A 15,880-nucleotide genomic window follows, 5' to 3' on the forward strand; every position below is an offset into this window, starting at 1 on the left:
TTTTGCTCATTTGCTTAGCAGTTTGCTGCCTGAGGGAAATGGGAGGGGTCTCAAGTGGACCTACACATATCAAACATTTCACAATACAAAGGCTGTTAAAGTCTACATTTAACAAAGAGTAAAACCAGTATAAACAGATCTGTTCTGGGATCCTGAAACCTGGTTGTGTAGATAGCTATATTACAGTTCTGAAGAAAACGTTAAAAAAAAAAACAAAAACCCACACCACATGTTCCTGATGGTTTTGTTTTCCAGAATCTGCACAGATTTACTCACATTCCATCAGGGAAGTGCTTGGATCGCTCAGAAGTCCTCCATCAAGTTTTCATTTCAGAGTGTGACTCCAGTAAAGCAACGCAAAAATGGGAAATGAACAACATCCTTAGTGTGTAGACAGACAAAACCTACCTACTGACACATTAATTTGTACAGGACTGAAAATAGCCTGAAAACTGCTGCAATTATTACCTTTGTACAGCTGCAAGCCTCCTGGCTTGGATGAAGGACATAGAGGAACTGTGATTATTACAATAACATTATCATCCGCAGTTAATGTTTACAAAACTGCTTTACCTTAAACTCTGTAGATGTTTACATCTTTTTATTTTAAGATGTTGGTAAATTAATGTGCTGTTAGCTATGTTTCATAGGAACATAGTTAAAAGCATTGTTGTCTTCTTTGGGATTACACTCAGGGGTCTGAAGGCAGTTTTTTTACACACACTTGAAAAGGTTGGAGTAACCAGATTTTCATAGAACTTGGTGATTATCAACCTGTTGTATATTTTTATTTAATTTCACATCTTACTAAGCACTGCCACAGGTTATTAGCCAGGGTGGCCTTCTCTCACAGTCATGCTGCTTTTTCGGAAGGTGAATTTCAACGTATTTAGTGCCTCTTTCATTTCTCTCTTTCACAAGAAAAGCATTTGTTGGAAATTATACAGTGGATTTTTCTGATCTGTCACCAGGGCTAGGGACCAACCATACCACCCTGTGTAATTATTGTCTTACCGAAGACAAATTTCTGTTGCCAGGTTGGCTGCTCTAATTTGGCTGGACGCTTTGTACAGTGCAAGGAAGAGCTTAGTGTCGAGTTTAGTGCTGATATGGTACATTTTGATGGAAGTAAGCACCCTCACAATTCCAGTTAATAATTTATAAGCGCTAACTTGCTTGCTTAAACCATGCCTTACATAAAAATAATTTTTAAAACAAAATAAAGCTGCACAATTATGTAAAACTTCATAAGAATCCAATGCTTCATTTATATTGTTCTTTTAAATGGAAATCACTTAGAAGTGGATTAAAGCTTTTAATTAGGAAAAAACATCCAGCTTCTTAACACATCTGTGTAATTCTTCACAAGGACCTCTCTCAACTAGTTGGGTGCCAGATCTAGATTTGAAAAGATAAAATGGAAATCCTGAAACTGCGTTTATTCATACTAATTGTCTTATTTTTGTCATTGGAAACTTTTCCGGAGGGATTACAAACATAAAATACAACCACTTGGTGCTATAGTGTACAGAATAGAATGTGAAGAAGTAGTTTTTTTAAATGTTCTGGAAAGAAGTTGACGCAAATTCCCTTAGGAGTCTAAATATTTACTCTGAATGAACAGAGAGGTGGAAGAGAAATGACTTATCCTCACTTCCTTATTCCAGATTTTGTGACTGTTAAATGCTGACATCAGTGTACTGATTTCATAAGAGTTATGCCCATAACACGTCACACTATTAAATATGACTAAATACTTCCCTGAAATCTAGAATAGCATTGCATGCACCTTCCGTTGGTGGTAACAAGGGTTATGTATCATATTTGGTGACAGAGTTTGATCTTTACAGGGCTGTCTGCACTGATCTATTAGTTTGGGATCTTTTCTAGTTTCTTTAGACTTCTCATCTATCCTTTCAGAGCTATGAAAAATAGAAAATAAAGGAGGGAGAAACTGGAAAAAAAAAAAAAAAAAAAAAAAGGAAATAAGGGTGTGTGCCGGTACTTGTTGTGTGTATGAAAACTGACTCCATTTTTGTGTGTTGGGTAGATTAATTTAATCATACAACTATGCATAAGAGAAAGAATGGTGGCACATAAATTGTGTGGGTGTGCATTTTAAATGGGTATTTTGTGCAATTCATTGAAAGCTGATGCTGTATGTGAATATGAATCTGTATGTGAGACTGAAACCTTACAAAACATGAGATCATAAGAAGCTGTTGCTGTAATGACTTTTTCCTACTATAGCTGGCTTGGAAAAAAATAATTCACATATTCTTGCTTTGTAAGTTGATGATAATATCACTATGCATTTCTACATATTTTATAAATTTGATTTATGCAGATTTTGATACACTGTATGTTTCTGTAGAAATTGTATAAATCTTTAAAAAATTTATTAGGGATAAATCTGGGAGACTTATGTATATCTTACTTATGGGTTGCTTGTTTTTTAGGTGAAATAAATAAAATATTTGAATTTTTGGGTTTACTATACTTTTACAGAGTGAAAATTGATGATTACCTTTATAGAAACCCCATATCTCAAAATCTAGACCACTTCAATGTTACAAACTTACAAATATTAAAAGTGTTTTATTTTTACTTTTTATCTAGGTACCTTTTGTCGCATTTGTTGGGGACTTGTGTTTTTTTCCAGTGAAATGAAAAATGAAATTCCCACTGAGAGCTGCCACGTAGATACATTCGGATTTTTGTATTATCTGCCCTGATCTAATTAGGTAGATCTAATATGCTCATAGAATACGAACTTGAGAAGGATTTCTAAAGTAAAACCAAAGGTCAGGAGTAGTTGCTAGTGTTTTGACTGTGTGTTTTATGTTAGTCTATTTATGTTTCCACCAACAAACATATTTCAGTCATTTTCCTGAGAAGGTTTCTTAGCAAAAGAGTATGCAATTAAATTGTTACACAGAAGACACAGGTTCTGGCCTAAGAGCTAACCTAAATGCTGAAATCTACAGTACTTTTTTACAGATGGGATTCTTGTTTCCCAGCCACGTCTGTCAGTGCACTTCTGTGTATTCAGATTCAAAAGGCTCCTTTGGCAAAACCCTGGAGGTACAGCAGCAGCTAGTTCATGTAGGGAATACTCTTTTATGTACGGAAACAGGGACTGATAGGAAGGAGGGGGGCATCTTTCTTCACTACCAGGTATCCTAGCACCAGGAGAACCAACAGAACCCTTTAGGCAGTACCAAAGGCACTGTACCCATTTATGGCATCCTAGAATCAATTAATTCTGTTTCCCTAATGTCATTCAATCCTCTTTACTACTGTGTCCTTCTTCCATACTACCTGCCTCCAAGTTGCAGTCCATGAAGCCAAAATTTAACAACTTACTGCTCTGAAACTAGGCCAAGAAGCCTGACGTCTATTACACTATGCCAGGGATTAAAAATTTTATGTTTATCTCTGATCTGTGGGACGATTCACAAGAAAAGGGAAAACATAACTGCTGCCTATAAAAACTTAAAAGATGGTTTGGTAGATTTTGCTGTATATCAAGCACAATTTTCCATTTAGGTTAAAAAAGATCAAATTGTGCAAGATCCATGTAGTCATAGGAATAAGGAGGGTAATTTCAGAACATGCAGAAGAAATTATCTACACCATGGAACACAAGCTGTTTTTTTGTAAAAGCATTTATTGTTAGTTCCCTGCTGGTGAGCTTAGATCCACCAATTGTAATAGGTGAAAAGAAACAACTCAGGGAAAAACAAATTAGCAGTGTTTCTGGTTGTTGTCCTTTCTATAAAAGGCTTAGGAATACTAGGTCTTGCTGTGTTCTGAAATCTTACCTTGCTTACATTTATGAGAGTATTCCTTGAGAAGTGTCAGTGGTTATCTTCCAGCATAATTTCTTTCTGGGAACAGCAGAAGTAGTTGCCAGCATTTAGTCCTCTAGTTGTTGACTTTCCCTGCAAACCTCTGAACTCCTGTAGTGTTGGAATAGTAAGTTGTGTAGGAGGACTGTCTTATTGTAGAATGAGTCTAGGTAGAAAAAGTGATAGGCTATCAAAAAAACATAGGTGAGTTTTGCCTCCCTTTGGGTTTAAAAAAACCCAAAACTACACACACTGTGAGTGGCCCCTGAAGACTGAAGCCACTCTGGCTCTTCTTTCACTGTGGGAAGCCTCTGGTCGTCTTCCCTCACACACTGCTGCTGCAGATGTGTGTGCATTGGTGAGAGCTGCTTCACTCATTCCAGCCTTGGCTGTGTTAACTAGTATGGAGCACAGGAAAAGTGAGAACAGTTCTTTGTGTGTTAACGTCTCGCTAACACAGTTAATGGTTAGTAACCTTTGTTTTTTAAATCTTAAAAAAGTCTGCTCTTTACACTGAGAAACAAATTTTAAGTTTTCTCCATTCCCATGTGGCGTGGGTCCTGGTAAAACAGATAAGCTGTCTGAACAACTGTTAGGGTTTTTACCATGTTGCACTACTCTGTGGCTGTTCTGAACAAGTGTGGATAGAGACTCTTCAGCAAAGTGGCCTAGCTTATGGTCAGTGGATCTTAACTGACTGATGGAAAATGCATGTTCCTTCAGTTAACAGGTCAGTGAAGGTGACAGGGATCAAAGCTTGTAAGGAGGAGTTAGAGCAAACACTGAGATGAAAAGCTATGTTTGCATGTTAGATCCCTTCTTTTATATACTTGAAACACGATTGCTTTAGGAACAAGAACTGTGCCCTATCCCAAGTGGAGTGCAACTCAAGCAGGGCTGAGGGCTAGGTGGGTCCCGCAAGTCTCGTGAATGTGATCATTCAGTGTGAAAGCAGAACTGTCTCCAGGGGGCTGCCAGTTCAGACAACTCAGTGATGTTTCTTGTGCAAGAATAATGCCTCCTGCACAAGAAAGGAGTAGAAAGGTGGGAGAAGCAGCATAGCATTAACTTGTATTCAAAACAAACTCTAATGCCTGAGGTGTGCATGATGGCAACAGCAGGACTCCAGCTGAGTATCCCAGGAGTCCTGAAAGGGGAATGGAAAATGAAATGAATGGAGAGATGATATTTTACTTTCCTGGAAAGAGCTGCTGGTGGCAGTATGTGGCAATCAAGAAGGCAGCCTGCCCAGACAGTTGTTAAAGTACAGTCTTCAAATGGAAATGAAGAAGTCCTGCTGGAGTAGGCTTTCTGAATTACTTGAAGGCTCTAGAGTGGAAAAAGGAATCAAAATACAGCCTTTTCCCTTCAAATTTGTGGAAGGATTTTGCTAGGAAAATAGTGTAGGCCAGTATTTTTGAACAAGCCCTGACATTAAATTGTGGTGAATCTTTGAGTATGAAGTCCTCTGAATCTCCTGTGTGTGGGTGCACGCTCTCTGGTTTAAGCCTGTCGCAAGAGACATCATTAATGCTTACAGGTAACAGCAGGGACAGAGCCATGGAGACTGGTACCTGCATTTCTGAGGGCAGTTTGGTGAAAATGTGCCATCTGCAAGTTGTGCTTCCACACAGCTAGAGATCTCGTCCACTGGGGGGAAAGCACCATGTCATTCTGTGGTATGCTCAGGAGACCCCAAGCCCTACCTGGCAATGGATGCCTTGCTAGCCTGAGCTGCAGGATGGCTACACCCTCTTGCCAGAGTCCTCAAGGCCATCACGGTTGCCCAACAGGCAGCTACAATTGCAATTTTCATATTTTTATTCCTGAGGCAGTAGAAACAATGAACAAAAGTAGAACTGGATGAAAGTAGAAGCCTTCTGGAGGATTCTTGTGGATTCATAAGAAGGGAGATTTGTGAAGAGCTGACCAGGAGAAAAAGCACACCAAGCTGTGGAAGTGCTTCTAGTCATACTGTTCTTTCAGTTGCACTGCAGAATGCCCTGAAATCCTACCTGTCCCGAAGATGCCAACGAACCTCTAAAGACAGAGCCAGTCAACCTGGCAATGGAAGGGAGCCTGTCCTGCCATCTGGGAGTGAAGGTAAGATGGTGTGGGGTGTTGCTGACAAAAACAATTCTGAAACCCTATAGCAGAGTGGGGTGTGCTTACTAGTGATATTAAAGGTATTGGGGATAAAGTAATGTGGAACTGGGCCATTCCCAGTTGGAGATAGGAACAATGCCTGCCTTTTTTTTTTTTCCTGTTGTGGTATCCCGTTACCTTCCATATGATAATTATGAGACGAAAGGAGTCCATGCTCCAGAAATATGAGGACCCTTTTTCTCTGATGGACAAAGTTGAAGAATATTTTGACTTAGGGTAAGAACTGAGCTTAACAGAAGAACTTAAAAAGTATATGCAAGATCAGACCAAGAGTCCAGCTAGCAGAATAGCCAGTCTCACTCAGTGGTCAGTAGGATCAGTGTGGTCAAGGAGTGCAAGGCAGAGTGAAAGGACAGGGCAAGGATACTTGTCTAACATTGTCCCTACTTCTGGCAATATACAACTGAAGCACTTTCTAAACTAGAGATAGTATTTTCTGTTTAATAGTCCAGCATTTGTCCATCCACTGTTTGAATCTAGGCAGCCTTTGGTTATCCATCACATCTGATTATGTAAAATGTTTCAAGGTTTCTGAAAAGACACGCTGGCTCTGCAGTTCACTCCTCTGCTGAGACAAAACAGTGAGATAGAGAAGAACTGTGAAGGCTTGTTAAAAGTCTTAATTCCCAAAGGAGTAGTCAGTGCTAAGTCCAGCCAGCCAGGAGCTGGCTTCAAGGTGGCAGCACTGACAACAGCATCATCACAGCACATATTTCAAAGGGCCTTTCAGAAGGATGTGATCTTGTCCACATAAACATCATCCCTTCAGCTCTGCTGGAGAACTGATTTATGGGTATGGACTTTACCATCAGATGTTTGGGCCAGGAAACATTGAGAATACCCATACAACTTACAGGTGGAGCAGCAGATTTGCTGGCTATAAAATTTTTTCTGGTGGAGGACTCCATATTCAGTCCTGGAACATCAAGAGTCTCTCCAGCACTACGGCTACGGGGGATAGTTGATCTCAAGATACCAGGAGAGTCAGAACAACGTACAGGTTCACTCACTAGTTGGTGCTGGCCTGTTATAATTACTTAATTGCACTGATGAACAGAAATTTGCATAGGGAGTCAACTTTCTTACCAGGTAGGTCTGAATCACACAGTTAGCAGAGTTAATGCATCCCTCAAGGGCTGTGTGCATTGGAGAATGCGCAGCAAGCTTGACATATGGGCTCCGTTACAGGATTCGTGACACTGGATTCAAATGGCATCACAGAAAAGCAAACGGGGCTGTGACGCAGCTCATACAAGAGGCCCAGCAATTTTGGAAATGCAGGGGTTGCTGGCAAAACAGATACATTTCAAGATGGGGAAAGAAATACTAGCCAAAATGAGAAAACGATAAATATATGCTAAGGATGGCAAGGCAAGTGACACAGGATCACCACAGCAAATAATCCATCCCTGAGCAACACGAGATTATGTACCAGTGTTGTATGTAAAATGCTGGTGATTACAAAACAGTTTAATAGATCTCATTAGTTAATCAAAGATAAAACTCCTATTCCATTTTTTCTGATTTTCCCTACACACCCGTTCACAATTTCATTTGTGTATTTGAGTTCTAAAGCCTGTATATACTGCAGTAAATTCCCAAGTGTGTAGCTGTTCTAATCAAGGTTTTCCTTTTGAAAACACACCCAAAAAAACCCCCAAACCAAGAAAGGCGTATTTACAGTTCTTCAAACCAGAGGTTTTGCTTGTGAAAAAGAACACCAACGTTGTAAATAGGCTTTGTTCTAAGTTGATCTAAGAAAACAAAACTTTATATTCCTTTAGCAAGATGGTAAGGAAATACTAAATACTTGTTTTGTTCTTAACTCTTTACCTAATAATGTCTAACATGCTATTTTCTTTTCTAGAAAATACCTATTATATCTTCACAGATTCATCTATTAAAGCTCCAGCATCATCTCCAGACAAATATAAAGTAGTTTACTGTCCACCCATATTACCCATGGCATAAATGTTAGGCCTGCTTTTTCCCGTTCACATGTGTCGGAGGAGCACATACTAACATGTAATACACTTTGTATTAACGCCATATATCACCTTCTGGTTTTATTACCCTTTCACTTCAGGCTGCAGGCTGGCTTTGCAGTTCTTTGCTGTTAGCTCTCATCTTTCTTGCAGCACCGTTCACCACTTTTTTCCAAGTCACTCATGTATATATTAAACAATCACTAGTCATTAACGCCACCTCCAAAAATAACCTGTGGGTTTTCATTGGTGATTCTCCTCCACTGGTGAATCTGATTACTAATTTCTGTTTTGCTTTTGTATTGTTAATCAGCTATTTATTCATGCAAGGCCTTTAATGATGACTTACTTCTTTTATGAGTAGACCAGAACTACCTGATCTCCTTTACCTTCGTGTTCACTGATTTCTTCAGAGAATATTTACAGAATCTGTGGGACAGGATTTCCCCTTGTGAAATTACAAGTCCTATTTAGCCATTTGTCCAGCAACTCTTGGCTGTACTGTGGCTCCTACCAACTTGCCATTTGGGCATTACTGCTCTGAAGTTCCCTGTATCTCCACAGAATGATTTCTAGAAATTACTGTCATATTTGTGACCTTCCATTCCTCTAGCACTAAGGCAGTTTTAAGTGAAAAAATACAAAGTACAGTTCATAGTTCAGCCATTTCATCCTTGAGTTTCCTTAGAACTCTTGGATGAATACCATCTGTCCTGTCATTTTGTTTCAAAACCTTTTACACTTGGATTTGAGACAGATGCTCTACCATGCCTCTCCCATTAAAAAGTTCTGTCATGAAAACTTCCTGAAGCTTCTCTACAAGGTTGAAAAAACCAAAGTTTTCCGGAAATCTTCTCTATTTGTTGCTACTATATCCTGAGCGTCTATTGTCCCTAGGACAGCTTGGCAGCCTCCTCTTTCTGATGTGTTTGAAAGCTGTTATTTAATCCGTCTGTTTTCTCAAGTTGCTGTGATGCTCTTTTTGCCTGCCACATTGCTGTGTCTGACCTGCTGGGGTGCAGGTTTCTTCTGGTTTATTGGTGCAGTAATAACTTCAACTTTTTAGATTGCCTTCCTACCTTTGTTATTCTCTCATACCTGGTGTTTATCCACCTCAGTCTTATTTTTGGTGGTCTTTTGGTCTGTTTTACTGGGTGGTATGCCTTTATGCTGGACCTCTAGTACAATGGGAGCAGTCTCCCTGATGCCTGCAACCATTTTGGGCATCCCTTTTAGTTTTAATTTGAGACAGATCTCCCAGTTCACCTCTAGTGAAAAGTTTCCAGTGAGTCATTTCGTAAGATTGTCCATATTGAGCCTGGATGTGAAAAACTAATTTAGCTTTTCTTCTATGGCCTTATCTTTTCTGAACATTCCTGTTACACTTTGATCACTTACTAGTCCTTTCCAGCACTAGTTCTTTCAGTGCTCACAGATGGGCATTATCTGAACCCCCTGACCTAACATACCATACTTTTTAAAGTTTATTTTGCAAGTAGTAATTTCCACATGCTCTTTTCCATTTGCCTTTTAAACTATATTCAACACTCTTCTTATTGAAAAGACAAAATATTATTTTTTAAAATTACTACTTATCTTTAGTCATGACATCATTCTCAGTTGATAGATCAGCCTGATGCAGTGCTTTGCTGTGGCTTGCTGCAGCTCATGCTGACACAGCACGCACACAGAATGATCTGTATAATGATGTGGGTCAGGCTAGTAGAGCCGTGCAATAGACTGTTTTTGCAGTAAGGAAAGATCTCTCCACCAGCCAGGATATATTTGTAAATGAGATCATAAACAAAAGTAATCCACAGCTGGCTTTTCATAGAGCATCCTTAGGACGTGGGACAACAGTGACCCACTAGGCAATTCTGCACTAAGTTGTGCTGAAGCTAAATTAGCCAATTAATGCTAAATGAAACAGAACCCAAAAGCCATTTTACCTCACTGAGGAAAATATTAGAAAAGCTCCTTTATTCTGAATTACCTCAAGAACTGCTCTTATTCTGAAACAATACTTAAAATTCTGTAACCCATGCAGCTTTCTAGGACACCTGAAGGGTGATATTTTGTTTCAATTTAAAAGCATTTGAGCAGAAGTAAAAAACATTTCAAATAATCAAATTAGTCAATTTACACTGACGCTACTGCTCCACTGTAAAAGATTATTTAAATCTAATCAGAAAGACTTGAAACATCACTGCTTTGTTCAGAGAGGGAGTCTGAGAACTGAAAGGAGGTGATGCTTCATTTCTGTGAGGAAATCTGAACAGAATATGCTGAAAATGAGTGAAACCAGCATAGTTTTGGCTACACGCTATGACAGCCTCTAGCTGGAAGAATTGTGGAGTTAAGGATAAAAGTGCTCCAGGATTGCAAACTCTACAGGAGAGAATGTTCTTGAGCACTGGATGTACTGCACGCAAAACGACTGCCTTTCACTTCCAGTTTATGCCCGCAGCTTCCCAAAATCGGAGCTTGCAAAATGGACCCACTGATCCTGGCTGTGCTGAGTATCTCTGGCAGGTCCAACCTGTAAACCAGCAGCCAATCCTTCTGATGCTACTTTATCTCAGGGGCAGGGTGGGAAGAACAACTCTGGGTTTCTAAGGCTTTCAAAGATGAGTACCTACTTCAGTATAAAAATGTTTGGATCGCCTTTACAGTTAGCTCATTTCCATAATTTCAGGAACACACAAAGTGGTTTTGGCAAGACTCTTGTTTCAGAACATGCTACATTATTGTTAACCTACCACAGTGACATTTACCATGGTTATAGTGCTGGAATTACTTTTTATCCTATGCATGTACAGACTGTATGCAAATTTATTTGAGAAGTTGATGAACAATAAGGAGACAGTTTAAAAACAACAAAGTAGAAAGCCTGCCTTTTGTAGTACTTGATATTTTATACAAGTTTTTTTCAGTGCTAGGCTTTCAAGTGCTAGTAAAAGCCTTTGAAGGCCCCTAGTATTTATCACAACAAATTAGTTAAGCTATTAGTTATCTGTGGGACCTCCAATTTCCCAGTTGCAGATATTGTTAAGATACCTAGATTTAGACGCAAAAATACTAAAGATTGAGTAAAAAAAAAAAAAACCAAACCCAAGAAACAGTGTAACTGTTACACCATGAACAAGAACATCTCAGGAGCACGTTCTTTACAAATGACTCCTCTTTCCTGCAGGGATCTACTGGCATGTGCAGAGATAACATTCCGACATTATTCATGCTGTTCTGCAAGCTGTGTATTTTGAGAAGGCAGTAATACTGAGGCCAGGAGAGAGGAGTAGGGAGCATCTGGGAAGACATACCTCTAACCACATCTGTCCTATAGCCAACTTTCCTGTCCTGATACAGGCAGCAGAAAAGGCCAGTGACCCTGAGCTCTGGGAGAGAAAGTTCCCAAGATTAACTAATTATCAGCTAGTGTACCAAAACAAAACTTTTAAGGCCTCAGTTTTAGTAGTATGAGGAAAGAAAACAATCCAGGAATAATTACCAGCAACCTCAGTACTTGGAGACTTTTTTTTCTACTTGCAAGGTGATACAAGCAAATGCTAGCCTAAGGAAAACATCAATTGCAACTAATGGTAGTATATGCTGTGTAGTAGTAGTATATGAACTGTGGTTAAAAAAGTATAAACTCCAGGAGTTGACACTTGAAGAGACCTGCCAGTTTTGTGGTAACGGCAGTAGCACAGGAACAATGCAAAGCATTATCCTGCACAGGGCTTCAGCATTCTGGGAGTACCCAGCCTCTCAGGAACATCAAGAATACAACAATACTCATGTACAACATTTTATTACAAAATTGTTAAAAAAGTAATACAATGCAATATACTACAAAATATAAGATCAGCTATTAAGCTACCTCCTTTGTTTTACTTAGCTATAAAGAAACACCTGGCTATCAGTCACTGAGTTTCAACAAAACCATTAAATATGCAGGAACATTCCACACCTTTTTCTTCTCTTTTTTAACCCGAACTGTAGCAGCCCTTGGCTACTACTTACATTAAAAATAGAGGTCTCCCTACAAAGAACCACATTACCTATACACAATTCTGTACAGTTTTTTATACTGAAGCTAACAATGAGCTGCACTTGAGTTCACATTCTTAGCAAAATATTGGATTTTGAGCATAAATCTTTACAGCAGGACATTCATTTATTCCTCATCCTCATCTTCCTCCTCCTCTTCATCATCTTCCTCCTCCTCCTCCTCCTCTTCCGGTTCTGCTTTCTTCTTAGATCCTGCAGGCCTACCTGGGCCCTTTTTTCCTGCATCACTCTTACTCTTGGCACGATATGCTGCAATATCCTGTAAGAAAAACACTGTTTAGTTGCTGATAATGTAACTCTGAAGACAAATTTGTACTGCTTCAACAATTTAATACTACTATACTATGCAGATCAAATACAGTGTGCAGAAAAGCAGGGTTTGAACCTTGGGACTTTCATGCTTACACCTTTTGGCAAGAGAATGCATGATCCAGACAGTTTTAAGAATTTTACAACCTCAGTGCTTTGGAGTATGACTCTGTATTCTACCAAGCAGATGACCTGTTTTCTGGAAGCATCTTATTGGTAAAAATCTCTAGACATGTAAAAACTCCATCCAGGTTCACTGTAAAGCTTCCACACCACACCTTTTCATGCATTCTGAAGCCTGACAAAGGTTGACATTAACATTTAGAATTATGAACCTTATACACTTTAAGTGCAAAGCAAACGTGACACATTGACAGTGACCTCTACAACTTTAGCCATTATTTTATCACTTTCACTGTACCTTTTCATATTTCTCCTTTAGTTTTGCAGCCTTCTGTTCATATGGCTGTTTATCTTTGGCCGACTGTTCAGACCACATTTCACCTAATTTCTTTGCTGTGTCTCCAATAGACAAGCCAGGATGATCATTTTTTATTTTTGGACGGTGTTCAGAACAGAAAAGGAAGAACGCAGATCTAAAATGAGAGACAATGATTGAAGTTAAATGACAGACTACTAGAAATAATAGTTTGGGGTTTTTTTTGGTCATAGAAACACTCACGGTGGTCTTTTAGGAGCATTGGGGTCCTTTTTCTTTCCCTTCTTCTCACCCTTGGGAGGAACATAGTTTTTCATCTCCCTGTCATAACGAGCTTTGTCTCCTTTAGCCATTTCTTCAAACTTTCCTTTTTCCTTGCTAGACATTGTCTGCGGACACACAGAGAGAAAAAGAGTCTGGATCAGATAAAGCGCCTGCTGACCCACTAAGGTCTAAGCAGCAGCTGCTGCCAGGGATCTTTTCCCAGCAGCCCGGAGCAGGGGCGGGGGCCGCCCGGCACGGCTCAGCACGGCTCGACTCGGTCCGGCTCACCTTCCACCGCTCCGAGCACTTCCGCGAGAACTCGGCGAAGTTGACGGACGAGTCCGGGTGCTTCTTCTTGTGCTCCTCGCGGCAGGTCTGCACGAAGTACGCGTACGAGGACATCTTGCCCCGCGGCTTGTTGGGGTCGCCTTTGCCCATGGTGAGGTCGGCGGCGGGTCCCTGCGGGGGAGCGGGGAGGGAGGGGGGCGGGAAGGGGCGGTGTAAGGGCGGGGCCGTGGCGCGGGGCCACGGGCCGGGCGGGGCCGCGCCTCAGGCCGCTCCCGCCCCTCTCCCGCCACCGCCTTCCCGCCCGAACACGCCCTCCGCGGCCGCCGGCCCCTCTCCTCCCTCCCTCCCTCCCTCTCGCCTGCCGCCAGGCGCCTCCACCCACCCCCCGCGGCAGCCGAGGCGGACGGCCCTCACGGCGCCGGAGCCCGCGGCCCAGCCCGCCCTCCCTCCCTCCCTCGCGGCCGCCAGCGGCCCTCCCCGCCCGGCCGGCCCTCCCCGCCCGAGGGGAATTCCCCCCTCAGCCCTGGGCACGCCGCCCGCCCGCCCGTCCCGGGAACCCCGCGCTCCCTCCGCGCCCAGGGCCGGCGGCGCCGTCCCCTCCGTCCCGCTCCCCCTCGGCGCCCTCCCACTGCCCGGCGGCCTCCGCCGGCGGGGCTGCGCGGGGCCTTGCCTGGCTGGGTGGAGCGGGCGGCGGCGCAGGGCTCTGCTCCCTCCGCTGCTGCTGCTAAATGGTTTCCCGGCGGCGCACTTACAGCCTCTTGTTTTCCACAGCCCTACCCGCCACAGCAACTTGACCCGCGGCTCCCAGGGGCCCGCCCCCCGCCGCAGCGGATTGGCTGCCGCGCCGGTTCAAACTGCCTGTGGCCACTCCCCCTAGGGCCGGAGCCGTCGGCGATTCGCTGGCTGCTGTCCCGACGTCAGTGGCCGAGCAGCTCCTCGGCTAGGTCGAGCGCGAGGGGGTCGTTAGCGCTCATACTCGTTGGAACCGGTTGGAGTGAGGATAGTGGAGGGGGCGGGACTAAAAGCGTTGGGCGGCGATTGGGGGAAGGGAAAGTTTAAAAAACCGCGGGGACCCCCGCCATTGGCCGCCGGGAGCTGCGCGCGTTTTGATTGGGCGGGGCGGAATGCTGTAGCGTGGTTTAAAAATACAAAGGGAGCGAGGAGGACAGCGGGCGGGCAAAACAAGGGAGCGGAGGAAGGGGACGGGCGGCGGCGGCGGCGGGCGGGGCCCGGGACAAGCCTCTGCTGCGGACAGCTGCCCCGGTCGCGGCCTGGTCGCCGGAGGGTATGGGGCCCCCTCGGCGCTACCTCCTTCCTGCCCGGGGTGGGCAGCCAGGGGCGGGCCGCGTTGGTGAGCGCCGCCGTCCCTCCTCCCCTCCCCTCCCTCTCGGGGCGGGGGGGCGGCTGCGGCTCCCTGAGCCCGGCGGGCAGCAGCCGCCAGCTGTGAGACTGGGCTTTAACTGGGGGTGCGGGGCTGCAAAGACGCGGCTGTGGCGGGAGGGGGGGGTCCCCTCTCGCGCCCGGCTGAAAGCGCCGTCGCTGCGAAGGGGAAGCGTCGCCTCTCGCCGTGTTTTGTTCGCCCGGTGAAGTGAACGCCGCGGCAGTGGGAAGTCCGGCAGCAAAACAGCTGAAGATGTAACGCCTGTGGTCTGCATGAGGGCTTCCGAGTGAACCGCCGGCGGTCCATCTGTCCCTTTCGTTTTGGGGATAAAACCGAAGTTTCTGTGCAGTCATTTACTCTATTTTTTTATTGCGAGCTGACGCCAGTCCTCACGGTACGGGTTTTACTGACGTTCGGGTTATTTTGTCCGGTTATTTTCATCCAGTTCTCTAGCTAACATCAGTTTAGGTAAACACTCGTACTAGTCTAAGTGGTTTCTAACACTTGCTTTTTCAGGTGTAGTTTATATCGCTGGTGAAAAGCAGGTTATAACTTTGCTTGCTGAAGATGCCATACCTTCAGCAGAGTTTTATAGTCATGTTAATCCAGCTCAATGGTTAAAAAAAAAAAAAAAAAAAAGCCTTTAAAAGACAGCAGCATCAATCCCTAAACTATCTGAGGATGTTCGACTAGTCGCAGGTGTGAGATGGGTCAATGTCTTGATCTCCACTGTCTCTCCCATTCCAGATCTGTTCGGTGAAAGGAGCACTGAGTAAGAAGTACTTACCAGGTCCAGTCCTTCAAGCTTGTATGTTTTTTTTCTTTCCAGCAAAGTGTTTACACTGAACAGTTCACTAATATAATATGGTAGTAAATGCCTCTGTCATCCCTATTTCATATTAATCTTCATACGTTTGCTCAATCTGCAGCACTAAAAGACATAATGTAAACTGGAAAAAGTCAAAATCTTTGAAGAGAGGGTAATTGGAAGGTAAATTGACAGAGCAAGGTGGAGATGTGTATTCCCTCTGCAGACATCAAAGCCTGTCAGAAGCCAGTTATCCAAGTTCTTATATTGGTTAACTTCTGTGGTTATTCCTTTTGATAGTGTTTAACCTACAAACAA

At 43.1% G+C, this 15,880-nt stretch overlaps 2 protein-coding genes across 3 annotated transcripts in view; one reads left to right on the forward strand and one right to left on the reverse strand.

Annotated features, from left to right (window-relative positions):
• Window positions 1–2,584, forward strand: part of GALNT7 (polypeptide N-acetylgalactosaminyltransferase 7) — a 73,660-nt gene extending 71,076 nt beyond the window's left edge. Inside the window, exon 12 of one of the 2 annotated variants that reach the window (XM_074905764.1) lies at window positions 256–2,584. In XM_074905764.1, coding sequence (XP_074761865.1) covers window positions 256–393 — 138 coding nt within the window. In that variant the 3' untranslated portion in view covers window positions 394–2,584. The remainder of the gene's footprint in view (window positions 1–255) is intronic. The other variant, XM_074905762.1, reaches the window with a different exon arrangement.
• A 9,213-nt stretch (window positions 2,585–11,797) lies between these two features.
• Window positions 11,798–14,189, reverse strand: HMGB2 (high mobility group box 2). The gene is made up of 5 exons (XM_074904076.1): window positions 14,044–14,189; window positions 13,374–13,544; window positions 13,065–13,210; window positions 12,804–12,978; window positions 11,798–12,332 (listed from the first exon to the last, which is right to left on the reverse strand). The coding sequence occupies exons 2-5, from the start codon at window positions 13,521–13,523 to the stop codon at window positions 12,180–12,182; spliced, it is 624 nt and encodes a 207-aa protein (XP_074760177.1). The 5' UTR covers window positions 13,524–13,544; window positions 14,044–14,189; the 3' UTR covers window positions 11,798–12,179.
• Window positions 14,190–15,880: the final 1,691 nt, after the last annotated feature.

This window comes from Athene noctua, chromosome 4 (assembly GCF_965140245.1).
Source record: "Athene noctua chromosome 4, bAthNoc1.hap1.1, whole genome shotgun sequence".
In the NCBI taxonomy this organism is placed as follows: domain Eukaryota; kingdom Metazoa; phylum Chordata; class Aves; order Strigiformes; family Strigidae; genus Athene; species Athene noctua.